At 33.2% G+C, this 26,593-nt stretch overlaps 3 protein-coding genes across 8 annotated transcripts in view; 1 reads left to right on the top strand and 2 right to left on the bottom strand.

Moving 5' to 3' along the window:
• The window catches only part of LOC129800678 (uncharacterized), a 33,434-nt gene extending 17,260 nt beyond the window's left edge, over positions 1–16,174 (top strand). For 2 of the 4 annotated variants that reach the window (XM_055845258.1, XM_055845259.1), the window contains exons 2-7: positions 5,805–5,976; positions 6,094–6,177; positions 11,186–11,238; positions 11,315–11,876; positions 11,939–12,289; positions 15,934–16,174. In XM_055845258.1, coding sequence (XP_055701233.1) covers positions 5,805–5,976; positions 6,094–6,177; positions 11,186–11,238; positions 11,315–11,876; positions 11,939–12,289; positions 15,934–15,960 — 1,249 coding nt within the window. In that variant the 3' untranslated portion in view covers positions 15,961–16,174. Of the gene's footprint in view, positions 1–5,804; positions 5,977–6,072; positions 6,178–11,185; positions 11,239–11,314; positions 11,877–11,938; positions 12,290–15,933 lie in introns of all 4 variants that reach the window. The other 2 variants (XM_055845256.1, XM_055845257.1) reach the window with 1 other exon arrangement.
• On the bottom strand, positions 167–1,558 carry LOC129800696 (uncharacterized). Of its 2 annotated transcripts, XM_055845287.1 has the most exons (3): positions 1,334–1,558; positions 905–1,235; positions 167–777 (listed from the first exon to the last, which is right to left on the bottom strand). In XM_055845287.1, exons 1-3 carry the CDS (start codon positions 1,352–1,354, stop codon positions 764–766), a joined length of 366 nt encoding a protein of 121 aa, XP_055701262.1. In that variant the 5' UTR covers positions 1,355–1,558; the 3' UTR covers positions 167–763. The 2 variants fall into 2 exon arrangements, with proteins under 2 accessions (XP_055701262.1, XP_055701261.1); XM_055845286.1 differs by lacking the exon at positions 167–777 and having other exon boundaries at positions 785–1,235.
• An 812-nt stretch (positions 16,175–16,986) lies between the features above and the next one.
• LOC129800691 (23 kDa integral membrane protein-like) lies at positions 16,987–24,708 on the bottom strand. Of its 2 annotated transcripts, none has more exons than XM_055845280.1 (5): positions 24,424–24,708; positions 20,103–20,294; positions 17,999–18,358; positions 17,870–17,928; positions 16,987–17,302 (listed from the first exon to the last, which is right to left on the bottom strand). In XM_055845280.1, exons 1-5 carry the CDS (start codon positions 24,487–24,489, stop codon positions 17,293–17,295), a joined length of 687 nt encoding a protein of 228 aa, XP_055701255.1. In that variant the 5' UTR covers positions 24,490–24,708; the 3' UTR covers positions 16,987–17,292. The 2 variants fall into 2 exon arrangements, with proteins under 2 accessions (XP_055701255.1, XP_055701254.1); XM_055845279.1 differs by having other exon boundaries at positions 16,987–17,170; positions 24,424–24,663.
• Between the last annotated feature and the right edge of the window lie 1,885 nt (positions 24,709–26,593).

The raw sequence follows: 26,593 nt of genomic DNA, 5'->3' as shown, positions 1-26,593 counted from the left end.
GTAAGTTACGATAATTTAGGTGATCCATGGGAAAGAGAGGATATCCTGAATGGTTTTTAAAATTTAAATAACTCACTTCCACTGGTGCAAAGTTCACAGTATCTTTCTTATGTTCTTCCTTAGTAAGAGGAACTGAATACGCCACGGCAATAAGAACACAAAGACATAAAATCACTTTCATGATTAATTTATTTCAAAAGGATTGTGAAAGCAGGACAGTGTATCAGGATAGATGTATCAGGATAGAATAATTTGGTTATATTTCACACTTCCCTTGCGCGGTTTGATGTTTTCACCAGGAGTTCTTTTTAGATTTTGGGCATCAAATTGGTGATTTTGTTGTTTATAAGCGAACATTGGGATGATGAACACAACGTATGAGGGAGAATAAGCGTCTTAGAATTATCCCCTCTCTATATACCTGGATTGCCTTGAAGGAAGTTCATGGTGTAACAACTTGTTGCAGAATCTCTTAATGTACGCGCGGTGTGTGGGATTTTCCGCTTCTATATGAGATTTTTGTGAATCACAATCAGTCAACGTTTCCTTTTGCCTGTCTGTGTGATGCGTGTATTTAAAATAATTTAGAAATAATTTTAATTTATTATCTGAGATATACATATTGATAATTTTACAAAAATTATGTTCCTGTTTACGCTAATTCAGCATTGGAATTTGGAGGATTTCGGCTGAAGGGCAAGGGGAGGAAATTCTTGTTTGAGATTGAAGTTTTTTTTTTGCTTAAAACATTTTCTCAGTCGGATCATTTTTTGCCAACTTCCAGACGGCGCACATGAAAGAAATAAAAAAAAAATGTTCATAATTCACGAAGCAAACAGAAATAATGAAAAGAGAGACAAGTTCATTGACTTTCGGAATTATCTGGGGTTTGATTGATTCTCACCTCCGACATTGACTGAGACACCTTTGGTGGCGGCAACAACGGGAGCAGCCTCGACTGCTGGTGCAGCCACTGCAACTGCAACGGGCTTTTGCACAGTCACCGTATATGGGGTCCAAACTGGTCTATAGTACGTGTAATTCACAGGTTGATAGTCATATGTGACAACAGGGGCTGGTTTTACGACAACAGCTGCCTTTGGCCAGTAGAAAAGTTTGGGCCAGAAGAAAAATTCTGATGTTTCCAAATCATTCTTTTCGTCATTCTCACTTTCTTCATTTGCTGGTCGGCAGATAACACCACAAATTGCCACTGACACCAGAAGTAGAGCAATCTTATTAAAAAGACAAAAGAAAGAGAAAAAACAAATTAATTGCATAATTTCATAATTGATTAAGACACAAAAATTTATCGCATAAATTGTACACTCACAATTTTTGTCTCACGAGACATTCTTCACAGAAAATCCACACGAAAAAAGTAAGAGTCTACAAAATGAACTTTATGGTATCGGTGTTTTAATCCAAATGGGCATTCCTCTATCAATGCGTCTGTATTATATGGTTTTTTGGAAATGATTCGATTCCATATGACAGTCGAAACCACAAGTGTGGATCACCTTGAAGAGTCTTAGAGCTTTTTCAAAAGTCATATTCAAAAATTATTTTTTTCTTCACCTTTTAGAGTGCTCAAAATGTGATTATGTGTTATGTAGGGTAGATTAAGATGATTTGGAACATTTTCAGAGGTATTAACTTTGACACAAGATTCGACAGATTTTAATATAATTTTTTTCTGAGATAGCTTTAAATTGTTCTTTGACTCTTATAGTATCTTACTGTTCAGTGCAAATTCTTTAATTATATTATGATATTTGTAATGTCGGACACTTAAGAAAAATTCAACTTAAAGTCCGAGTCCCGGTCAAAATCTCGAAAGCCAAAATCCCGAAAACCAAAATCCCGGACGCCAAAATCCCGAAAGCCAAAATCCCGAATGGGCCAAAATCCCGAAAGCCAAAATCCCGAATTCTTAAAAGTGTCATAGCTACTCCCACGATTGTACCCTCCCTTTCTGGAGGCAAAGGGAAATCTTCTGTATCTTGGAAAATTATTCTATACATTTTCCCCCATATAATTTCATCCCTTTCAGGATTTTGAACATTCGGGATTTTGGCTGCCACCGGGTTATAAATACCAACGCTAAGACGGCGGTGGCCACTATCACACAAACATTGAATTCCTTGTACACTTATATCTGTCAAAGTTTTCCTTTCAAAAGCTGTAGCTCAGAATTCAAAAATAATTTGAAAATAAATTTAAAAAAAAACTGCTGACACAAAAAAAAATGCAGATACGACAACAATCGATGCAACCAACGATTTGTTAAGATATATTTCTTCACATTATGAAGTACCTTAAGAAATATTTCAACAGTTTTTATTAAAAATTTCAAAATAAAAGTAGAAAAACTTTTAAAAATTAAAAAAAAGAAGACATTTTCAAAAGTCGGACATACAAAAGTCAGACCAAAGCAGTTGGAAAGTCGGACATAGTGAATAATAAGAAATGTTGAGATTTTCCTGCGAATACTTGCAAGTTGGATTATTAGGATAGTTTGTTTGTCTTCTATGTCTGGGTACCACTTGAGGAATCCTAAGCTTCCAAAAGCTTCCTGGACCAAGAAAAGATTCTACGATTTCATACAGAATCCAATATCCAATTGACTAGGTCCTTTTTCATCTGTTTTGGAGAGTACGGCAAGTGCTACCTACCTGGAATATTTGATGAAGGGCTGACATCAGACAAACCTCAGGCCTTATAGAGTCCGGAACGTCAGGCTACGTTTAATTACCCGTAGTATATCTTTCTCCTGATGTTTATATCAGCCAGTCTGTCAGACAAAGTGGTTTTCAAAAAACGGTTTGAGAACCCCTTATTAAAAGTGTCCCCTGCTCAAGATTAACCGTAGATGCGGGTGAATTTGTCCTCCGTGGATGACTTTGTCTCTGTCCTGTTCGTAAGCTTTTCTTTATTTCTAGAACTTAGGGAAAAGGCTCATAATTTTTGACAGGCTGCTTTTAAGCATCAAAGTGCGCACTTTGAAGTGCGATATTTTCAATATTAATTGATTTTTTTGTTACTCTCTTTTGAGAAAGGTTGTTTAGAAACTTGGTAAGCTGTTTATCGTCTTTGTTTTTACTAAAATTAGTATTATTACGTTTAAAAATGAATTGATCCGAAGAGGTGAATTTGATTCAAATTTTGGACACTTTGTCTGCATATTTGGACAGAAAATTCGCCTGAATTGTTCTTCATTTCAAGAACCTATCCTACCAAATTCTCTGCCTATTTATGTAAGAGAACCGTAGAATGTCACAAGAGATCTGGCAACTTTCCATATTATTTATTAAAGTGAGTTAACTTCCGTACTTCAAGTGCGCGCGGATTCGCGCAATCCCTGGCCTTTCCGGGTACTTTTAAGTACCCGGGTACTTTTAAGAACCGGGTACTTTTTTTTTTACTTTCCGGGTACTTTTTTTCACTACATCTCGTTCGTATAGATGATGCTTCTTTGTTTCTCCAGGCATTTATACAACCTAGTCATCACGAAAGCTCAAGCTTTGTTAAGACAAGATTTATTTTCCTCATCCCTCATCCACATTTCTCCAGAAATTAATGTTCCTCAATAGAGTCCTGTCTTTCTCCCTGATCCTCTACTTCTTTCCTTCGTTCTAAGTCCCACGGACAAATGCCTGTCCGAAATCCTCTCGTTCAGTAATAACCTTCCCGATTTGAGAGCTCTCTCCGGTTGAGGTTTTTCCTTTACCGATTCGAAGGTATATCAGTGAGAACTTACCTAAAAACCCGTTGGAAGTTCGAAAATGAACAATTTTAATGAAAAGGACATTTATTTTAATATAATTGCAATTAAAGCGTTGTGACACCTTGATATTTCCCAAAACTACACAAAAATTCACTCTTTGTAGCAAACGTTTACATACTGTTGTTGACACAAGAATAACGAAATTCGAAATAGCAGAACAATCAGCACTTAAGCGTTGAGTACGTGAACTTGCACTTTAGGCTTCCGGTAGATTTTCGAATGGATTTGACGTGGTTTTGGAGTGGCTTTGTCTCTTCGAAAAGTTATTACAGGACGGAGCCACTGTTTCTCCAACAAAATCACAAATTTGTGTGGATAACAACCTGTCCGTTAGTTTATTATCCCGGTGAGACTTTCGCTTTGAAACACAAAAAAACAAATAATAAAATATGAAGCATAGAAAATATATGATGCTTCGGACCTAACTAGCATAGATCACGGATTGTGCGTGGTTTACAGTTTAGGCTATAATTCTTGCGAGCAACAGTTATACCAGAAGTACAATTGTTTACTTTTGGCCTACTGTTTTGCTCAAGAGAGACACTGCTGCTGTCTTCTGTACGCTGTACTTCTCTGGTCTGAAGGTCGACTTACTGATTGCGATACCACTCCTCAAAGTATCGCCTCTTGGCTGTCCTTTCTACAGCCTTTTGTTAGCAGAAAGATTTCTCCAAATATTTTCATGCCTATGCTTCTCCGCGAATTCGCGACGCGAGTTATTGAATAAGTAGGACTTGACTTGATAGCCTTTTAATGACTTGATAGCATTGAATGGCTCTATTAGTTAAGGACACATTGCGCTCCTAATTTTCTCTGAAAATCAAAAATTTTAGGCATTTAAAGTAAAATTTGTAAAAGCAGACACTTGAGAAAGATCTCAAGTTTATTATGTGTTTGTTTGCTAAAGCCGCCTTTCGTAGACCGACTTTCGATGTGTCCGACTTTCAAAAAATTACCTTTGTAGGGTAAGTGTGCCAAATTTCGGCATAGTTGCATGGAAGCGTCAAAGTCTCAAGTTTGAAATGTAATATTTTAAATACAAATTGATTTTTTTATTCTTTCTTCTGAAAGAGTGTTGCATGGAACCTTGTAAAGAGTTTACCGTCTTTTTTTTTACTTTAAAATCATTCTTAATACACTTTAAAATGAATAAAAATATAGACATTTCTTTGGTACCCTATTTCGGCCACCTTCAATCTCATAGTTCCTTGCCTTTCGGGAATTTTTCCAATATCTTTTCCACGTCATCTCGTTTGTCGAAGCTACATTTTTTGTTATACTTTTGCATTGTATAATCTCTAGAGTATGTAAAAACTAAAAGTTCATGGAAATTCGAGGAACAAAAAAGGTGGCCGAAATTGCAAGCTGGCCGGAATTAGGCACACTTACCCTATATCTTATCAAGGGAAAAATTCTCCGTTCCAAATTGTATTTTTGTAAACTTCCAAGTAATGTCAGATTCCAAATTACTTCAATCTACCCTATAAAACTCATTTTAAATTTATTTTGAAGTCACTCGTTTTCAGATTTGTATTTTAAGAACAGAACTCCATTCATTTTTTTTTCACCCAGACGATTCATTTTTTTTTCTCTGGATTTTATCCCCATTGATAGTTTTTTTTAAATGAAAGAGTACCATCCCGGAAGTACTTTTAAAAAAAAACCTTATTGACTAATAAATAATTACTTTTAATTTACTATAGAAATCAATGGTACTATCACTGCATATTATTTTTGTGGAATTAAATTTCCATTACGCAAAAGCACCAAGCTTGAACTCGTTGGCATATTGTCAAAGAAAATGCGGAAATTCAACAAAAAGATAATTCACCAAAAAGTGTTTCATTCATGTGCTAAAATTAGTATGTAAATATTCAGGTGGAATCAATTTTGGCTCAATATTGGTGATATATTAAATTCTAGAGGCAAACAGGCTCGTTGAATGGCCAAAGATTTCCCGAAAAATATTATGTATTTTTTTTTTTTTTTTTTGTAATGAAATACTTTCGTCCATTAGGCCACCTGTGAAAAATGACGAGGCTGGCAGAAGTACAGATTATGATTTGTCATCCCAAGAGATTTCACAACGTCCACCACGTTATATTGAAGTGCAACACGGAAATATATTTCTCAGTTCGCATCCACAGATATCGCCAACGGAAAAGGTTCCCGAAGGGGACTTAGATAAGGTATGGTGTAATGTTAGAAAATGTACAGATATGGTAACTTACCAGATGAAGATTTTAAACTTTTAATATGCAATTGTTAACGTACTGTTGAAAAAGATACGTTATAAAATGTTCCAGGTGGAGAATTCTTCAGTTCCATATCAGGAGAGAATTAGCGAACTGGAAGATGCGGTTTGTCGACTGCAAAAAATTGTGTATCAAGTAAATAACTTCTTCTTTTTTTTATTATTATTTATTCATTTTCTCAAAGAGAATTTATCTTTGACTTTTTTGTGTCTATATCCATTTTTTTCGTATCTCTCTATATGCAACAAAGCAATAAATTTAATCAGAAAGTTTCTTTTTTTTTTGGGGCGAAAGGAAGAATTGTATTGTGACTATGACTAACTGGAAATTTCCCACAAAAACCAAACGAAAACACAAACAGGGAGTCTTTTGAGAAATTATCAATAGGGAAGGGAAGATGTAAAAGCACGCTGAAGGGAGAGAAGGGTGAATCTTTTATACTATTTTCACCATTTATATGGATTAATTTTAATACACATCACACAATAAAGCTTTTATTGGGGACAAGACAATAACCATTTGAGGGAAGTATTTTGGGGGCCCTTTATAAGAAGAAAATTACACTTAAAATTCATATATAAGCCCAGATAACCTTATGCTAGCTGAGATTCTTCGAAGGTGACCTACTCTGAGAAAAATAATTTGCAAAAGGATGTCAAAAGTTGGTCGTCACTCCATGTAATTAACCAAAAAATTTAGTAACCCATTTTCCAACCAACTTTTTTGCAAAAGGAGATCAATTTTTTGTAAAAGGAGGTCAATTTTGTGGAAAAGTGAGCACTTTCCAGTGGCTTCCAGTGTCAGTGTCGCTGTGTCACTCAGAATTGTCAAATGGCAGACAAAATATTAATTCATTTTAGAATTATTTCGCAAAGTGGTGATAATTTTCGCGTATTTCTCAATAATTATAATAGTGGAAATTGGGAGGAAATGCTCTTCCGGTAGATATTTGTGTTTCAATTCGGAAAAGACAGTACCGACAGAAATTAAATGAAATTTGAGCAGTGTTTTGCAGGAAAATTGCTCAAATTATTTATTTGCAAAATTAAATTTTGTGGTTCAGAGGGCTTGCTCAAGTCTCTGGAGTGTTGTGTGATAAATATTTTGTATCCAAAAGCCTTCAATATTGAAATATTTAAAGATTTGTTCGCGAGGTTGCATCCCCAGTGCAAAAGTTTTTGACATGTCAGATGGTTCATTTATCAATAATCCCACGGCTAAAATTCTTATATATATTAGTCTTGGATTAGGTTAAAACTGGCAAAATTTTCCAAAAAATTCAATAATAAAAGCAATTGTGAAAAATTTATTGTAAAAAATGTGTATAATCGTAGTAAAATTAAAACTGTTAAGTGCAATTAGCTTCTTCATTAATATTTCGGGTACATCGATTTTGTGTCTATACGGCAGACAAGAACACTAAATTTGCTTTATGATGTCTCAGTGTAGATGGCGCAGCTATAGTGTTCAGTTGTAGGCAAAAATTTGCAAAAATTTGCATAAGGAGGACAATAATTTGCAAAAATACACCCAAATGAAAATATTTACATCCAATTGCAAATTTTTCGACTAATTTATAGCTGATCTCCAAAATAAATCAATTTTTGCATCCAAATGCAAATTTTTGCAAACTATTTCTTTCAGAGTAGGAGAGCTTGGGTCATTTTCATAACACTGAGAAAAAAGAGGGTGCGATAAACTTTTTTTACTCATAACTTTAACACTTTTTAGGTGTAAAAATATATCAACATTTTAATGTTAATTTTGCACCTTTTTAAGGGTAAAATTAACATGAAAAAGGGTAACTTTAACCCCTGATACAACTAAAAAGGATAATATTTACACCGATTTCGGATCAATACTGCAGGGTAAAATTAACATTACCGGTATGTTATTTTAACTTTTTCGGATTTTAACTTTTTATTTAATAATTAAATAAATTAAATTAAATTAAATTAAATTAATAAAATAAATTAAAAATAAATAAAATTAAAATAAATAAATAAATAATTAAAATAATTAAAAATTAAAGATTTTAATTAATTTTTTGAACAAATCGAGTGAAAATTAGGACTTTTACCCTTAAATAATTTATGATAGCGATCTCTGAGAAAAAAGAGGCTACGATTAACTTTTTTTTGTCATAATTTTAACACTTTGGGTGTAAAAATATTAAAATTTTTTAGTGTTAATTTTACACCTTTCAAGGGTAAAATCAACATGAAAGTAGGGTAACTTTAACCTATAATACACCTAAAAAGGTAATATTTACACCGTTTTCGGATCAATACTGCATCAATAACATTTCCGGAATGTTGCCTATTCAGTATTAAGTTAGCTTTTATTATTCTATTTGTAGTTTTTGCTAATTCATACGACAATAACAGAAAACAGCTAACAAACTCAAAAGTTTGTTCGGAACGCTAGAAACATATGGGAAACATACGAAACGTCTGGAAAAAACAATAAATGTTTTCAATCAACCAACCCGGCTAACACATTAATAACTTATTAAGTACTTAATAAGTTCTTAACTCAATGACTTAATTTTAAAGTGTTGTAGAACGTACAAACTACTTAAAAAATATATGAAAATGAGACAAACGTCAGCGCTTTGTGGTGAGTAGTGAAACTAATATGACATGACTCAGCCTTCTTTGTTAAGGTCTTTAATTAAGTAGTTTGTATTAAGGACACGAAAAGTATTTTAACTAAGTACTTAATTAAGTACTTTCACCTAAGCGCTTTTCAAGGAGTTACCCTAATGCATATAAAACATGTTTTTTTAATTCTTCATATTGTTTATTTCTGAAATAAAAGTCAAAATTACACTTTTGCTTAATTGGCCTAATTGGCAAGATGAACATGTTGCTACCGCAGTTTTTTTATGTTGTCCCGCACAACACTTTTTCCCCATTTGCAAGTATTGTTGGATGGAACTCTTGTTGTCCTCAAATTTCTCCTGAGGAATGTTTAAGGTGCATCTGAAACAAAAAATCAAAGGAACAATCAAATGAAAAATTAATATACAAGACTTTTGGAAAAGTCGACTCCCGAAACGTGAGTTTATAAGACTCCGTGAAGTTATGCACTTCCGGCTCTCGGATTACGCGAGTGGGACTGGAGAGAGGATTTGTCAAAATTTGGTAATATTGTGGATAATTTAAACTCCCGGATAACGCACTGAAGAGAGGATTTAATAAAAATAAAATGGGTCAGTTATTGGGAATTTAAGCTTCCGTATCGCAAGTTGAAAGCATAAAAGGAAAAATTTAATAGATTTTGGGATACTTGTAGATGTACACTTAATAACATTTCAGGATTACAAAGTATAGGGAATACGGGAAGAATCTTGAGTTATATGTACTTACCACATGAAAATGCAAAGAAGGATGTTAAATTATTTAATTTTACTGAAATTCACTACTTATAAATTTACGACTAAAAGAAAGAAACTTTTAGGACACTTCACGTTGCTTACTAACATTTTGTGGTTATGTTTTCTGAAATGATATTTTTCTCATCTCTTTCTAACCAATGGTTAACATGTCGTCAGTTAAATCAGCATTTGTTGTAACTTCATTTTTGCGAGTTTGGGATATATACATATTTAGAATCAGCGTAATTTTGTTTATTAAACTCTCTAAAAAAAAAGAAACTTTTATAGGCCTATTAAAAATTATTTTACACAAAAATTGTAAGTTCCCTTAATAAATAAAAATTTATCAGAATTTGTCGTAACTTCCATTTTTGGGGAAGTTACGACAAATTTTCATACAAAATTTTCTCTAATCAGCATTTGCCGTAACTTCTTTTGCTCACTTGCGTGGCTTGCAATTTGCAGCAAAAATGTAATATTTCTCAATAAAACGTTCACAAACTCTTCCAAATATCCAAAGACAGTACGAATAATGCAACATTAAATCATTTTAATTCAATATTTACGAGAAAAAAAGTGAGAAAAAATCCCTACTTATGTCATTAATTCAAAACAAAACAAGCGACGTGGCGCACAAAATTTCTTCAATAAAACTTATGAAATAAAAGCTTTTAGGGACAGGGATAACAATATTATTGACTAATTTAGTCAAATAAAGGCGCTTATTATCACTAGAATAATTCAAATTGATATAATGCATTTTAGAAAATTGTCGTAACTTCCAGAATCTCCATATATTGGAAGTTACGGTTTTATAAACGATGGAAGTTACGACGAAATATTATTGTGTTTCTTCTAACATATTTCTCAATATTTCAGCTTTTAAATAATTTTATAAAGATTTTCTCGAGGTAACTTACAGTTTATTAGTGGCACTTTTATTATTTTGACTCAAAAGTATCGCATTCGGGGCTCATTTTTAAGAAAAATAATGCTGAACTGAAAATTTCGTCTCCCGAAAAGTTATCAAAAGGAAGTTACGACAAATGCTGATTTAACTGACGATGTATCTATCGCATTCTCTATTCCAGTTTCCACTTTTTCCCACCAGATGTCGCTACTTTCGCTCAAAAAAATCTTTAATTAAGTACTTAATAAGTACTTATTAAGAACTTAATTTATGAACTTGGGTTAAGTTATTATTTAAGAGCATCGACAATGCCTTTAATTACAGCATTGTGCTAGTAACAGCTTACCTTGTGTTAGCCGGGAACTGTCATTAACGAAAATATCGATGCTAGAAAATTTTTAATGAAGAACCCAGCTGGCACAAGATTGAAATGAGTCGATTACACTCACTTATTTAATGGATAAAACTATTATTTTTGCTTTTTTCAAACTTAAATAGGTATATTTATGTTACTGTAGTGACTATATTACGGAAATAAAAATAAAAATATTATTTTAAGTGGATTATCTAGTTAGCGTAGTCATAAATGATCCACATAGCGAAGCGCTCGGATTAGCACACTTTACTGTAGTTTTATTTAAAAAATAATCCATTTGGACCAGGTTTTGCATTAGGCTATTCTATCCATTTTATAAATGCTCTTCATTAGGAGAGGCTTCATTGATCAAAACCGTATATTCTTATAAAGATTTTTATTGCTTCTTCGTGCTTTAATTCTTCTTCAAAATTCTTATAGAGAGCAGGTGTTTTTGTTATGAAGTGTCTGCAAAATTTTTATAATATTTTTTTCACAGAGCCAAACAGGATTTTCCACAGCAGAGAAAGAATTGTTGGAGCAAATTGAGAAGTAAGAATATTATGAAATTTCCTTGGTTTTTTTTTTGAGTGCCAGTCTGACGGCTTTTTTTCTTTGATTGGGTTAGCATGAAAAAAACCCAAATGGCCAAAGACAAGAGAACAATGCAAATTTGTTGGGAACATCGAGCACTTCAGGAGAAATTTGTGAGGCAGGAAAGAGTTTTGCTGAGTCTTCAGCATGAAAATCGATCGTTGCAGAAGAGGATAGTCCAATATGAGCATTGCTTGGATGATGTATCCGAGAGAGTGGTGCATGCAATAATGGCTGAAGATCGTCTTCGGGCAGAATTTGCATTGCTCAAAAATCGAATGAGAGATCTGGAAGTGAAGAATACCACGTCGGGATCAATGGGTAGTCCAGCGAGGGGGAAAGATGAGGGATATTGTACAATGAGTTCAGGTCCTTTGCCATCGACCCTGGAAAATCTTCCTGAAGAGCCAGAACAGTGGATTCTGTCGGATGGTGGTCACTCGGCAGACATGGAAGACTGGAGTCTGTCGCAGGAGGAATTGGTGGCACAGTTGGAGGAGGAGGATTCCAATGAGTGGACATGGAGAAATTCTCAGTTTGCTCCGTTGAATATGGACGCAAAATGTGAGGAGATTTCAACATTGTTGGAGGAAGAAGTGAGTTTGCAAACAAAATGACACGTTAATGTCAAAAATAACATTATTATTTTTGTGGTCAGATTGTTTATTCAGAAAGTGAAGAGTTGCCGTGCAAAGATTTCACGTCCGATTTCTACAAACTCGTTAATATTCAGTCGGAAAGCTGTAAAAGTCTCATGCTGGAAGATAGTGATGCAGCTAAGATTGACTCAGATTCTGATGCAGCAGAACAATGTTCTTCTCTCAGTGAAATGGGACAGGAACAATTGTGCAGTTGTTCATCCAGTGACGAGTCCACAGAAATGCATTTCTCTGCCAAACTTCCCAGTGCACAGATTTCCAAGAGTCTTCAGGAACAAAAGAGGCAATATGCTTTTCCTAAACAGTGGAGAAGGAGTTTTGGGTGGAGAAAGGTCCCTATACAAACCAATGTAAGTACAATCAATTAATTATTTTACTTTGCAGTGGCGTAGCAAGAATTGGGCCGCCTCCGCCGCCTCGAAGACAATTTTTTTTAGCTGAGATTCTTTACAATTTATTATTATGCCCAACGCACAATAACTTTTGTTTTGTAAACATGTTTTTGACATTTCAGTGAGAGTGAGTGAAATCTAGATCTAGTCATCTCGCTCTCTCTCATAGAGAATTATGAAAACATATTTACAAACAAATAAAAGTTATTGTGCGCTGAGCAAACTGGAAAAAATCATTTTTTTTTAACATAAAAACGACAAAATCGGACAGACGGCATTGTCTGAGCAAAAAATTATGTTTGAACGAAATATAGATATAAATGTCCTCTACAATTATGTAGAAGTAATCATCAAAATCGGTTCAGCGACAGTCGAGATAATTGAGGTTATGTGATATTAAAATTGATTTTTCGACTGTGGCGCCCCTGGTGTTGGTCCCACGAAGTTCAAATGTTCTAAAAAGTTGTAGCATTTGGTGAGATCTTTTATTTAAGCCCTCACTCATCAAAATCGGTCAAATAGAACCGGAGGTATGATTTTTTGAATTTCGTGAACTTTGACACTTTATATCTGCAGTTCTATTGAAACCACAACGAACCCACGCCACTTTTTGCGGTTCTATTTATCGGAATTTTAAAAATTTTGGTGTTTTGAAAAATTTTCGTGGAGTACTACAAACTTTACGACACTCTAATTTCATATGATTAAATCGTAGATCCGATTAATCGTTTTTCGCTTAATCGTTCTCGAATATTTCGAAAACTAGATGATGCTTTTTCTTTGAATTTTAGTATGTTGTAGCTGAGATCGAGACCTTTCCAACGGTGGGTCGTACTCCTCCCTCGATGTTCCCTGACTTGAGCTATAATCGAAAATGTCTTGACCGAACACCGAACCATATTTTCAGTGCTTCTGAAGCGATTTTGATGAAATTTTAGTATACAGTGGCGGCCAATAAAATAGAATCACCCCTATATCAACACTATATTGTGTTATGGAATATTGATTTTCGTAATTTACTGTGGTCTGGTCAGCTATGACTTTTACGATCGTTCCATGCTTTCATAGCCTCAAAAATCTAAAAGAGCCTCTAACAAGAAAGTTCTATATTTTCTCCAATTTCTCATACTTTCATTTATCCAAAATTGGAAAATTAATTGTCAAGACACTAAATAATTTCTGACATTACACTAAAATTTTGTTATTTTTGAAATACTCGAAATGAATTTCAGTTTATGACTATAAATGAAAGTGATTCTATTTTTTTGTCCCAGTAGAACATCACTTTTGACGCATTCTGAGTAAAAATACAGACCTTTTGCGGCCAGTACTGCATTTTTAACATTTTCTAAATAAATTTTTTTTAAATATACTTGAAAAAAGCTACCAAAAGTTAAAAAAACTCAAGTTTTAAAGGGTGATTCTATTTTATTGGCCGCCACTGTATATTGTATCTGGGATCGAGATCTTTCTAATGATGAGTCCCATCCATTTTTCCACCAACCCACTGTACCCCGACCCTTACTATATCCAAATGGACCAGACTCTATATTCAATTCATTTATTGACTCACAAAACATAGGGTAGTTCCTTCTTATACATTTGTGGCATAACAAGTATCTAAAAAAGAAAGGAAAATGGAGCAAAATACATTTTGTAAAGTAAAAATAAATAAAGAAAAGGTGAAAAGAGAAATTAGCTAGGTCCATTCTGGAAGTGCTCCCGAATAGTGTCAGGCGATCTACGCTTCTGAGGACGAGAGAGTTATACATAAAAACCCCTTTGACAAATAAAGTTCGTCTGAAGGACTCATTGTGTAACTTAGGGACAATCAGTCCAACGACTCTAGCCGACCCGCCAGGAGTCAAGAAAGAGGCCAGGTACCCAGAACATCCCGACGCAATCAACCGATTAAGAAAGATGAGGGCGCGCATTTGAAGTAGCGATGGGGGATCACATCCCACAAAAACATTTCTATGAGATGAAATATGATTGCGAGGGTGCAACCCGCAAATGTATCTCATACAATTGTTGAAAGCAACTGAAAGCCGGCGAATTGTGTCACAATCCACCAGAAAGAAGAGCTCTGCCCCATAAGTAAAGAAACGAAGTAACAGTTTATATGGTAAATTAAGCTAATTCAAAACCTGCTGCAAATGGAAATTTTTCGCTACTCCAAATGGAAACGTCATTGTTTTCATGATAAATACAGTACTAAATTACTATATTCGTATATTTTCAATGCCACAGTTTGATTATTTAGTTAATTTTGCTCCAAATAAAGCGAAAATCCATTTATATTCACAAATTTCAATTTGGTAATTTCTCAGAAACATTAAAAGTGTACCTTTTCACCATCGAATTTTTCATCGATCAACCATGTTTTCCAATGAAAAATACAATAAAGTGATTGTTGTTTATTCGTTTTGTTTAACATTTATATTAAATTTCTGGCTAATTTTAGTTAAATTAAGTGATAATCTTTATTGTTAACGGTACGTGAAGTTTTCAAATGAAATAATTACCTATTTCTTGAACAAAAAGGGTTTTTCTGAAATGTCTGCAAATGCTTCAATAGGAAACCCAGGAAATATGATTTTTTTTGGAGAGATTTTCTTATTGTTTTAGATGGGAAAGGAGAAAAGATCAGGAATAAGAACAAATCCTGAACTCAAGAACAACTCAAAAATGTTTTGGAAGCCTTTCGTCGTGGTTTCACTTACACTGTTTGTCTCCAATTAGAAACTTTTCCTTGTCTCCATTTGGATTAATATGTTTCCAATAGAAGCATTTTACACTCGCGTATTTTTTCTTGTATTTAAGAAGTTTTCAAATTATATCTAAAGTATTTTCAATAAACAGTAACATTCTAGAAGAGCCAAGGAGCAAATTTATGTAATTCTCTTCAGAAAAAATATGAACTTAATGTGTTGAATCTTCTGTCAAAGTTACAGCGTCTGGAAATGGTTTGAAATTAGGACATTTACCCTAACCGATTACAATGAACTTTTTCTTTTGTTAGCCTTTCCCATTTAGACTATTTAAAATAGAAAGTAACCAGTGATAAGCCCAGATAAGCTTATGGTGGCTGAGATTATTTACAGGCAATTTCGCACTTGTTGCGAATTGGGTTGTTTGCAACTCGAAATACTTGAAAATTTCATTGTCAGTTGAATTTTAGGGGTACAGGATCGCGTCGAACCAATGTTATTCTTTTCTCCCTCTGAAAACAGTTTGTTTGATGCGATTCTTTACCCCCAAAATTCAATTCACAGTCAAATTTTCAAGTATTTCGAACAGCAAGGACTCCGAGTTGCACGCATTTTGAGATCACTTGTAAGGAATCTCAGCTACAATAAGTTTTTCTGGATATTATCACTTATTTTTATTTCGTGTGCTTCTGGAAATTTTTCAAATCTTTTATTAATCAGTGATTTTTATCTTCACAAATATCTAAACATTCTTTCAATTAATTAATCAGTATTTTCGATGTTTTCGTGTATACTGATCTTACAATACTCGCCTCGGGCGCCAAAATCCCTCGCTACGCCACTGACTGCACCATGTCAAAGAATTTAATTGATTTTGACTTCATTTTGCAGGAATCTACCAACGTAGAAGGAGAATGAAGAATTTTCCGTAGATTTTATAAATCATACTCAAAGATTCAAGGAATTCAATTTAAATAAAAAAAAAGACTTTCTTGACTTTTCTACTTCTACTTACGTAGTAAGTTAATGGTTTCGAGAAAATATAATAAATATTTAACAGGATAATTAGAAATAGTGAAGAAGGCTATTATTATATTATCACTGCCTAAAAAAAAACTTTGAGTAAGAAAAAGATAAACAAATAAAATATTTGTGAAATAGAAAGACTGGTTTTGCCTTTAATTACTACATTACTCAAAAAAATAAAAAATAAATAAATAGACGGTCTCTAAGGAATCTGAATAAAATTTTTTCATGGCATCAAATTAAAAAGAAATGGAATTGAAATTTAATTAAGGCAAAGCTTTAGTCAGAAATCTAATATTATTTGGACAATATTAAGAAATAAAATACTAAAAGGTAACTTACTGAAAAATATTACAATGAATGAGGCATTTAAAAAATGTACAATTGCGCAAAAACTTTTTTTGCTTAGAATTACGATTAAAAGAAATTGTATTAGGATTTTTTTTAGAATTCTTTATTTTCATTAGTATTTTTTTTATAAATGGTATTTATGTATTATGCTTTTTAAAATCATTTTTGGTCCCCTTTGATTACTAATCATATTTTTTCTATTCTTTATTGCAATTGAAGTTTTCTATCAACGATCGTACCATCTTATTTCAATTTTCTCTATTTCTTTTCTATTGCAATTAGCAAAGTTTATTCCCTTACAATGAAAGCACATTTATAATTAGGAAATTGTGATATGAGGAATTAAAAAAGAAAATAAAAAAACTTCTCATTAATAAACTAATCACCATTTTTATTGCCCTATTTAGAGATATATTAATGAAAAAAGGATTACATTGTAGATTTAAAAAATAAAAAACTTGTAGTCACTTTGACTGAATTTACTGAAATAAGATGAAAAAAAAACAACAGAAAGCCGAAAACCAAAATTTTGTAAGAAATAATTGATAAAAAAATAATACGAATAAATTATTTAATAAAAAATTTATTGAACATAAAAATATGAAGTACATACAATTTTTTAAAACGATTTGTGCTTGTTACTTGATGCTGTATGGTTATTTTTTTTGAAAATTTTCTCTTGGAAATCCCCCTTGATGGTTTTTTTTTGTGGTTTGTGTGTGTCTCATGAATAATTCAGCTCATGGTTAGGCTGTGTAATCAGAAATGTAATTTGTTTTATATGTTTATTGTGGATCGTAACAGTTAAGAGGATAGAGCTTAAAAGGTTACTTTTCAGAAAAAGCATTTTTTGTGTCTCCAAGCTCATTTTTTTTAAGCATACCTGGAAAAATAAGAAAATTACAGTATAAGTTTTCCGTTGAATTTTGAAAAAAGGGAGGGAAAAGCATCAAAAGCACCCTCTTGCATGCAAGTTAAGTGTCTACTCGTAGATGGCTCTGGCAGCAGAGATAAAAAACGCGGCAATCGCCATGACGGTGACAAAAAGAGCGATTTACTCATTAGATTTATGATAACACTGCAGACTGTTATTACACAAAACGCAAGTTTATTTATCAAATTTCAAAGTTGATATAATGATTAGGTAGAAATTTTACGTGTAAATCTTATATATGTGCGCGTATACAGGGTGAGAAGCTGTCATTAAGCAAAGGTAAGAAAATTTTTGCTATCTTTTGTTAGGTTATAATATATGCCTCTGTGTTATCAAATCACTATCTAAAATGCGCAATTTTGCTTGTTATTTTCACACTTTCACACCCAAAATGATAGCTTTAAGTCTCCTTAAGTCAAATTATATAAAAGAAAAAGATATTAAAGCACCCGGATGTGCAGACGACATGCAAGGGATGTTTTTAGTCAAAAAAACGTAAAGTTTTAGTAATTAGACCTTCTTCGCTCGTTCCGTATGTGATTCCCAAGGCAGCACGCGAAGATTAGAGCCACGAGCTGCAATCGAATAGAAAAATATCAAGTTAGATCCATATAGGCAAGATAAGGTTGTAGTAGAGTAGCTTACCTGAATAACAGCCACGCCAAGAGCAACCCAGGCAATGATATGCTTGGACATATCAACCCAATCCTCCAGGGCAGACGTACAGCCAACTTGGAAAGCATTTATAATGTTGCAGTTGGCTGTACCGGGTGCGCAGCAACTTGGTGGGACGTCAGTGCCCCAATCTTGAGGTCCAGCAAGACCACAGCACTCCAATTGACTCTGGACGGTAACGACGAGTTCCCTGTTGACATCGAGGTTTTGCTCATGGAATATCCTCTCAAAGGCTTTAGTCATAGCTGTTGCAATGTCTCCAGCGAAGGCAAAAGTGATGGCAGCAATTACAATTTGTCCAATGATAAGGATAAGCAAGAACGTAGCGTACTAAAGGTAGAGATTCTTGTTAATAGCATTCCACGAGAAATACAGGGCATAGAGGGAAATGGGGCACCTTTGAACCTGGGGAACCTTTGAAATTGGGATTTTTCACCTATTTTTTAAATAAAATTGAGCCTTATCGTGATATAATTTAGCAGCACAAATAGATTGAGAATCTAAATTATATCACGATAAAGCTCAATTTTATTTAGAAATAGGTAAAAATCCCAATTTCAAAGGTGCCCCAGTTTCAAAGGTGCCCCACTTCCCCCTATAGGGCTAAATGGGGCACCTTTGAACCTGGTACAGCTTTGAAATTGATCTTTTTCATCAGGGGCCCATCAAGCTTAACCCATTCCTTACCATGGTATTATACATCATACGCAAATTGAATGATTTTTGATGTTTTATTTCTGGGACATTTTTATCCGAATTGATGTCGGGAATGGATTTTTAGTAACGTTAGTTATTCAATTACTTGAGAAAAATAGTCCAACAGAGATGAAAATACATTTTGTTATTATTTTCTTGCTTCGCGGAAGGTCATGCAAAATTTTTGCTCAAAATGGCAGACAGAAAATACGACATCCCGTCGAATTTGTTAAAATTAGCGTCTTTCCTCTTTCCTGATTTGAATTCTAGTTCCCAATTTCTTTTCTTGGATAGTTACTCTATCTAAAGCAATAGAGTTTGTAATGAATTAATCATTAATGCACAGAATTTAAATTCATTGACCGTTAAGACGTGTGTTTGACAGAAGCTCCCCGCGCCCCCCCCCATATGAGATAAAATTTTTTTCCTTTCAAAAAATTCATCTATTAATCTGTAGGAAACTAATCCCAAAATATGAACATTCTATCTCAAGTATTTCTGGTACATTGACTGAATGGGTTAATAAAAAGTGAAGCTATTTTTCACTTTTCCTTGTAAAAATTTTGCAGCTATTGCACCGCGACTTAAACAAATTTCCTCGTAGTTTTTGTACTATTTCGGCAAACATTATGAAATATGTATTTTTAGAAAGCTTTTAGTGCACGATTTCGAAATATATCAGACTGATAAGTCAATTCTCTTTAGGAAAAAACTTGCCAATAGGCTTCAGTGCCTCTATGCAAAAACGTATAGAAAAATCAAATGTCGATAGGCCTCTAGTATAAGGCTCAATTCCATTAAAAAATAGGATGAAAAACAGAGGCCTCTCGACATTTCATTTTTTTTTCATACGTTTTTGCATAGAGGCACTGAAGCCTATTGGCAAGTTTTTTCCTAAAGAGAATTGACTTATCAGTCTGATATATTTCGAAATCGTGCATTAAAAACTATCAGAAAATACATATTTCATAATATTCGCCGAAATAGTACAAGAACTACGAGCAAATTTGTTTAAGGCGTGGTGCAATAGCTGCAAAATTTCTACAAGGAAAACTGAAAAATAGCTTCACTTTTTATTAGGCTTGATGGGCCCCTGCTTATACAGACTTCAGACCTAAAGGCCAAGGCAGACCTGAGGATTATCCGAGAGACGGCTTAGCGTAACTATATTCGAAATAATGGTTAACTCTTTCGTCTCCTTTGGGACACTGGGTACCCATGGAAACAACATTTTTTTTTAGACTATCTAATAAAAAATTAGAGCAGAACTAGAAATTAGATCAGTTACCATTCATTTAAAAATAGGAGAAAAAACCTAAATTTCAAAGCTGTTCCAATTCAAAGGTGCCCCTCTTCCCCCTATTAGTTAAAAACTTACTGTCATAGTTAGGCAATGAGACTCCCTGATGGCGCCGCAACAGCCAAAGAATGCTATTACGAACACAACCGAGCCCAGGATAATGAGCAAAATAGGTGCGGCGATTGCATTGTAATCCCCAAAGAGCTTCTCAAGTTCCGAAGCCTTCAACAGGACAATTATACCTATTGTCAGCAGGGCAATGCCGCATAGCTAAATAGGAAAAAAAAACATTAAATTAGAATTGTGTATACAGGATAAAAATAATAGGATAATTTAGGATTTCCAAAAATATAAAAGGACAATCGTAAGGAAAAGTGTCCAGTCCAGGGGTTGAATAAGTCAGCCGCTTACGGTACAGTTTGAATGCGATGAGCGAGATCTTGGAGACTGATTTCTGCAATCAGTACGATCAGCGCGATCTTAGAGATGGATCACGTGATCTCGTCGAATAATCGCGCGATCAGTGCGATCTCGTCGAATGATCGCACGAACAGTGTAATCTCGTTGACTGATCGCGTTATCTGCCGATCTGCCACTCACGGTACACTCGTTGATAATACCGGGTTAATTATAGCTGATTATTGAATTTAACAATGATTAAAAATTTAACTTTTAACAACATGGTTATTATTACAATGTTTACTTTTCTTTTAATTTTTGGGTATTTAGTTAGGAAATTTCATCTTAAGTTTTAGCAATTTTAATTTCATTTCTAAAAGAAATATATATAATTTTTCACTATAAAAAGATTCAGTTAAAGCACCATGATTATTGTAATAATATTTTTAGAGAATATCTTAACAAAAAGTCCATATTTCAACTAAAAATTGAATTTTACAACGCCTATTAGTTGAATTTCAACTTTTATTTATTTTTTGCGAATTTAACAATAATCGTTGTAATATTTAATCGAAAAGTTCATATTATATTATTTTATTTCCCATAAATAAAACAACAATCGTAGTGGCATTATTACGATTGTCTTAGTAATATTTTTAACTTATCGTAACACAAAGCTCATAAACGATTGTTATATGTTATTTTAGTTTTATTTGACGAATAATTTCAAATGATAAAAATTGTTAAATTAAACTTTGGAGTGAAAAACAGTATCTTTTACTGCGATAATCGTTGCAAAACAACTCCATTAATCCTGTTACTTTCATGCCCATGATCCCCATGATAATCGTTGTGATTTTTCTCCTGAAAATCACAATCTGAAAAAGTACCTTTTTTCGAGAATCATTACAAATATTACTCAATATTCGTGTTAATCCTATTATACATGATAATCGTAGTAAGTTTTTTTTTAACTTTGTGAACTAATTTTGCACGATAAATCATTGAAAATTCAACTTTGGATTGAAAAATATACCAGTAAAAATTGAATATCTAAGATTCAACTTTCGGTTGTAAAATAAACTAATGAGATAATACATAGTCCATTTTTGAACTTTTTGCTTTTATAATTTATTATCATATCACGATCATTATATGCACTGATGGTAACATTTCTAATATTTTCCGACATTTTTTCGGATAAAGGGACAGCCTAAAAAATCTGTCTTTAGAAAAAACGTGAGTGAGAGTTCCATTACACAGGATAAACGTAGTAATATACAATCAAAAGTTAGAAGATTAGCTTTTCGCTATCACGAAAAATAAAGTCATCCCTCTTACAATTGTGATAAGAAAAATTTAAAGATAAAGGTAAAAAGATGAATAAAAATAAAGAATTTCTAGAATTCAGTCTGAAATTAACCATGAATGACAGCCACAGAAGTACGACTGTCACACGGAACGGAATTACACAAAGTAACACCCATAACAAAAAGTGACCGATAAAAGTAGTTACCATGAACTTTCGGTTTACGTTTACACTGATTATCGTTTGAAAGGACTACACAAATGCACTGTTATAATAAATTACTACGATTATCCGGTGTGAAGAAGATAATACGATAATTGTAGCAGATTTCTAGCATAGCTCTCTTCTTGATTTATAGCTCAAGTGCAATAAATAATACTAGCAATAAATAGTTACAAAATGGATAAACAATATGGCGGATACTTCATTCAACTTATTGATTGAATATGCTACGATTCGTAGTAAAAAGTACAATCCTCTGTTATCGGATGAACTTCTTTTTCTTCTTTTATTTTATGTAATGGTAATTGAACTCTTGTGGGAAAATTCAGCTTCCTTTGGTTCTCAACTTTGTTTGCTTTGATAATCGTAGTATCTTTTTTTCTATGTACGGTAATCTAGATTTAGGTCAGAGGTGTGCAAGAACCGTTTGAAACCGAAAAAACGTCAAATAAAGCTTGTTCGTCAATGGTCAAAACCCTACCAGAGCAAACTTATTTTGACGCAGGGTAGTGACATTAGCTCTGAAAAATGCGACCAATTTTAGTGTAAATTTTTCCCTGTTTTCGTACACATTTCATGAGATATCTCCAAAACTACGTAGGTTGCCAATTTGGGGTTTTCGGTTGCCTATTCTATATTAAATTGGCTTTTATTGTGTATTTATATTTTTTGCTAATTCATTCCACAATGACAGAAAACAGCTAAGAAACTCCAAAGTTTTTTCGGCTCTCAGGAACATATGGGAACATAGGAAATGTCATGCCCCTGTTTTGACGTTTATTCGGTTTCAACGGTTCTTGCACACCTCTGATCTAGGTTGAAAAATGAACCAATGAGATTGCTCATTTTCACAATTTTTAGTTATATAACCATTGATGATGGTTTCAAATTTCAACAAAAACGATTCAACGGGAGAATTTCATCTTGTTTTACTGCGGTGTACCATGATCACTGTAATCCTATCGTAGTACTTCTTCTTACAGTGCAGGGATAGTTAAACCAATATGTAAAATTTTGACTTAGTACAGTAGACTCTCGGTCAATCGGGCGCAAAATTTAGTTGACAATTTTCACGTTTGATTTTAAAGCAAATTTGCTCAAATTCGCTGTAGTTCCCCTTATTATATCGTGATTATTTATATTTGAGCGCTTTTTGTGGAATTTACAATAATTTCGATGCCCAAATCTCTCGATAAACCGGATGACATTTTGCCCCGTAAGCCCGATTGAAAAAAAGTCTACTGTACGTGACTTTGCAACAGTTTTCTCTGATAAATAATAATAATAATAAATAACTTTCGCTGATGCTAGTTGAAAAAACATTCCATCCCATATACCAAACATCTTAGTTCCAATTTGCTATTCTATTATTTTATCCTCTCTCAGATTACCGTGCTTGAGATTGAGATATAGAGTATTTTTAGACAACTCTAAATTCGCATCAGCAATCCTCTTGTCGTGGTATTGGTTGCTAAATTCCAAGAGGCAAGTGATTGCGTCTTGGAAAATCATAAAATTAAAATGAATGAGATTACTAATCATAGTGCAAATTAAGCATTTTTATAGAGATATAGGTGATACAGGGAATGCCTAAAGGAAGCCTATCATAGCTATTGGATGAATGTTCTAAGAAAAATTCACTGTATTGGTTTCATCTATCTCTTCGCAATTTAGTTAATGTGGGATAGAGTGTAAATGGCGCAAAAAAATTGAGGCGAGTTGTATTGATACATCGAGCTTTAATACATATAGGTCTTCATGTTATCTATGTGTTGATGTATTGAATATATATTTATTGCGATGTGAATCCCCCGGGTAATTATCACATATAGCATGAGTCACATTATGATGACAATGAATACTGTTGATGTGAAAAAGAGCCTCCGCGAAAGTGAGTTTCTGTGACCTTCTTGTTGGAAATATTTTTAAAATATAATAGAAACTAATACTACATTTGTCTGCAATTTTATAAAAGAGAAGGCTTAAGACTTTATTAAAATATATTGCTATAGGTTAGATTGATTGAAGGAATATGGGAAAAATATGAAGTGTTCGAAGCTACCCAAAGTGTGTACGAAGCTTCAAATCCTTCACCTACTTGTTGATACAGTTCCTTTTTTTCTAACTTCAAAGAATAGAGCGCTATCTAAGATAATAGTAAATAAATCATAGATGAAAATTACGTGAAAACAAGTACTTAGAACAATTGAATAAAATTGAATAACAAAAATAACTGTAGTTAAGTGTTGAAAAATGACTTCATCACGCCTAACAAAAATCAACCAACATAGCCTTTCCATATATGTAAAATACCAATGTATATAGCGTACTAAAAAGCACAAAAATTCTCTTGTCTCTCTCACTTTAGTCCAAAAAAAAAAGATAGATAAACCTGTAGTGGTTAGGCGGAGGGGCTCTATGGATAGAGAAAAAATGTTGAAAGAAAAATGACACAAAATTGTTACTCACCGCACACAATAAGTTAAAGATGAATAAAACGTATTTAACAATGCTCATTCCACAACTAACACCCATTTTGATATTTTTTTTTAAATTAAATTTCCCGTACGCAATAACTAAAAAAAACTATCGCGAAGAAATTATTACTTTTTTGGTTTATAAAAAAAGAACGCAGCAAAAGAAACCTTTGGTACGTATTCCACTTGCGACGGTCACACTCGAACTGGAACAATTTAGTTGTATGTTGTGTTTATAAAAGTGACTACACCGAACGGTTGAGGCTTATCAAGGCGTTCTATAAGTGTTTCTCAAACTCACTTCGCACACACCTGAACAAAAATTTTCCGCTGTTTTATTGGTTGATTACTACGATGAAAATCTCCCCGTATAGTTGTGATAAGAAAATGGGCTCTGTGATAAGGGAAGATTTACCAAAAAATTTCGACTACAAAAATTACAGAACATAGAAAGATAGATTAAGCTAAAAAAGTAAATCATTTGAAATATTTTTTTCATACCAATATTTTATAAATTTCTAAAAATGCATATTTTTTAATTCTTCACCAAAAATTAAAAAAAGGACTCTCTAAAAAAAGAATTAAAGTGTAACATTATGCAATGAAGCATTGGAAATGAGGATTACTCATGTTGTACTTATTATCTCTGGGGGAAAAGGTGTGTAATTTTGTGTTAGCGTGTTCTTATCAGATTCCATACTTCACTTTACGTTGTTATCGAGAATGCTTCACACTATAATACGTCTATCGATTATAGAGCTAATGAAATGAGTCGTCAGGTGGTAAAAAAAATACGTATACTGGGTAAATGAATAAAAAAAGCACAAGAGAATATTTCTGTGAAAGTCAGAACACTTTGAGAATCACTCAATCGTCATCATTGTTGCTGACGTTTACTTTATGACTCAATTATTTTTATAAATACTCACACTGAGATTCTTAAGAGCTACAGCATCTGACTTGAATTCTAAACAATTTAAATCTTTTAAAATGATAAAGAGAACTATTCTACATTGTATCGGCAGTATTCTGATGAAAAGACCTAGTAAAAATGAAATTTAGTCAGTATGGTACCTAGTGCGGTACCTTAGGAAGACTTAACTTCTTAATGAATTTTACCCATAGCTTTTTTAAAGAGCTACCCGGGTACCGCAACGGGTGCTACTCGGATTGTCTCATTTTAATAGATTTAGTGATCAATTGATTGTTCTACTTAAAATTATGGCATTGCATTAAATTAAGTACTTACTAAGTGCTTAATAAGTGCTTAGTAGTTACTTAATGTGTCAGCCGGGTGTAAAGGATAGGACTAGCTTTTAACGCTTGTTATCGCTACTGTCGTTGCGAGTGACTTTGCACTTTTTTCGCTATTTTTCAACTTTACCCTCTAAATGTGGATAGTTAAAGTGAAACGAGGGAGGTGAATGGGTAAAATTATTTGTATTCAGTTGTTAATGAAGAGATTTTGTGCCACTAGCATTAATTTTATAAAACATTACTATGTTAAAAAAAAATCTAGAAAAAGCTCCGAAAGCTGTTATTTTCTTATGTTTGTACGTAATTGCAAAATAGAATGTTGAAGGAATCTAGGATATTTTTTGCAAGTCTCCAGCTATTTGCTATATAGTAAATTTTTAATCTAAAAAATTACGAATTTTTTAATTCTCATAGTGAAAAGTGATTTTAATTATTTTTTATACTTCCAATTTTTTTTAAGCAAAACCTTTTTGGTAAAAGAAACTATAATACTCAAACATAATATTTTTCATTAGAGTAAAAATTATCAGTCATTGGTATCGTCAGAAAAATTACTTAAATTTTTGGGTTATTTCTGTTTCTATCGTTCATAGAGACAAAAAATACACCAAATCAGACTCTGTTGGCTCTTCGAAAGTTATATGTAGGGTGGAATAACCGGCTATCGCCATGTTTAGGAAAAAATTAAATTCATTTAATCATAACTTTTGAATCCTTGTTACAAGATAAGTCAAATTTGACACAAAGTTACTTAGATGTATTGGCTCCAGATACGTGAAAACAATAATCCTAGAACATAACGCTGGACTACTTAAAAAACTGATTTTTATTAATAATGCAAAAATAACCATTTCGTCGCCACTTTTTACCACTTTTCGCCAGTTTTGTAAAATTTGTAACCACTT

This window comes from Phlebotomus papatasi, chromosome 2 (assembly GCF_024763615.1).
Source record: "Phlebotomus papatasi isolate M1 chromosome 2, Ppap_2.1, whole genome shotgun sequence".
In the NCBI taxonomy this organism is placed as follows: Eukaryota; Metazoa; Arthropoda; class Insecta; order Diptera; family Psychodidae; genus Phlebotomus; species Phlebotomus papatasi.
The sequence above is the reverse complement of the archived record's forward strand: the minus strand, read 5'-3'. Positions and strand labels throughout refer to the sequence as shown.

Bases quoted from the DNA above. Each gene is read 5' to 3' on its own strand.
- LOC129800696 (XM_055845286.1), bottom strand. From the start codon at position 1,354: ATGTCTCGTGAGACAAAAATT. The intron at 1,236-1,333 runs GTGAGTGTACAA...CTTTTTAATAAG, and splicing joins TGTCTCGTGAGACAAAAATT to ATTGCTCTACTTCTGGTGTC.
- LOC129800691 (XM_055845279.1), bottom strand. From the start codon at position 24,489: ATGGGTGTTAGTTGTGGAATGAGCATTGTTAAATACGTTTTATTCATC. The intron at 20,295-24,423 runs GTGAGTAACAAT...TTTCCTATTTAG, and splicing joins TCTTTAACTTATTGTGTGCG to CTATGCGGCATTGCCCTGCT. The intron at 18,359-20,102 runs GTAAGTTTTTAA...CTCTACCTTTAG, and splicing joins CTCATTGCCTAACTATGACA to TACGCTACGTTCTTGCTTAT.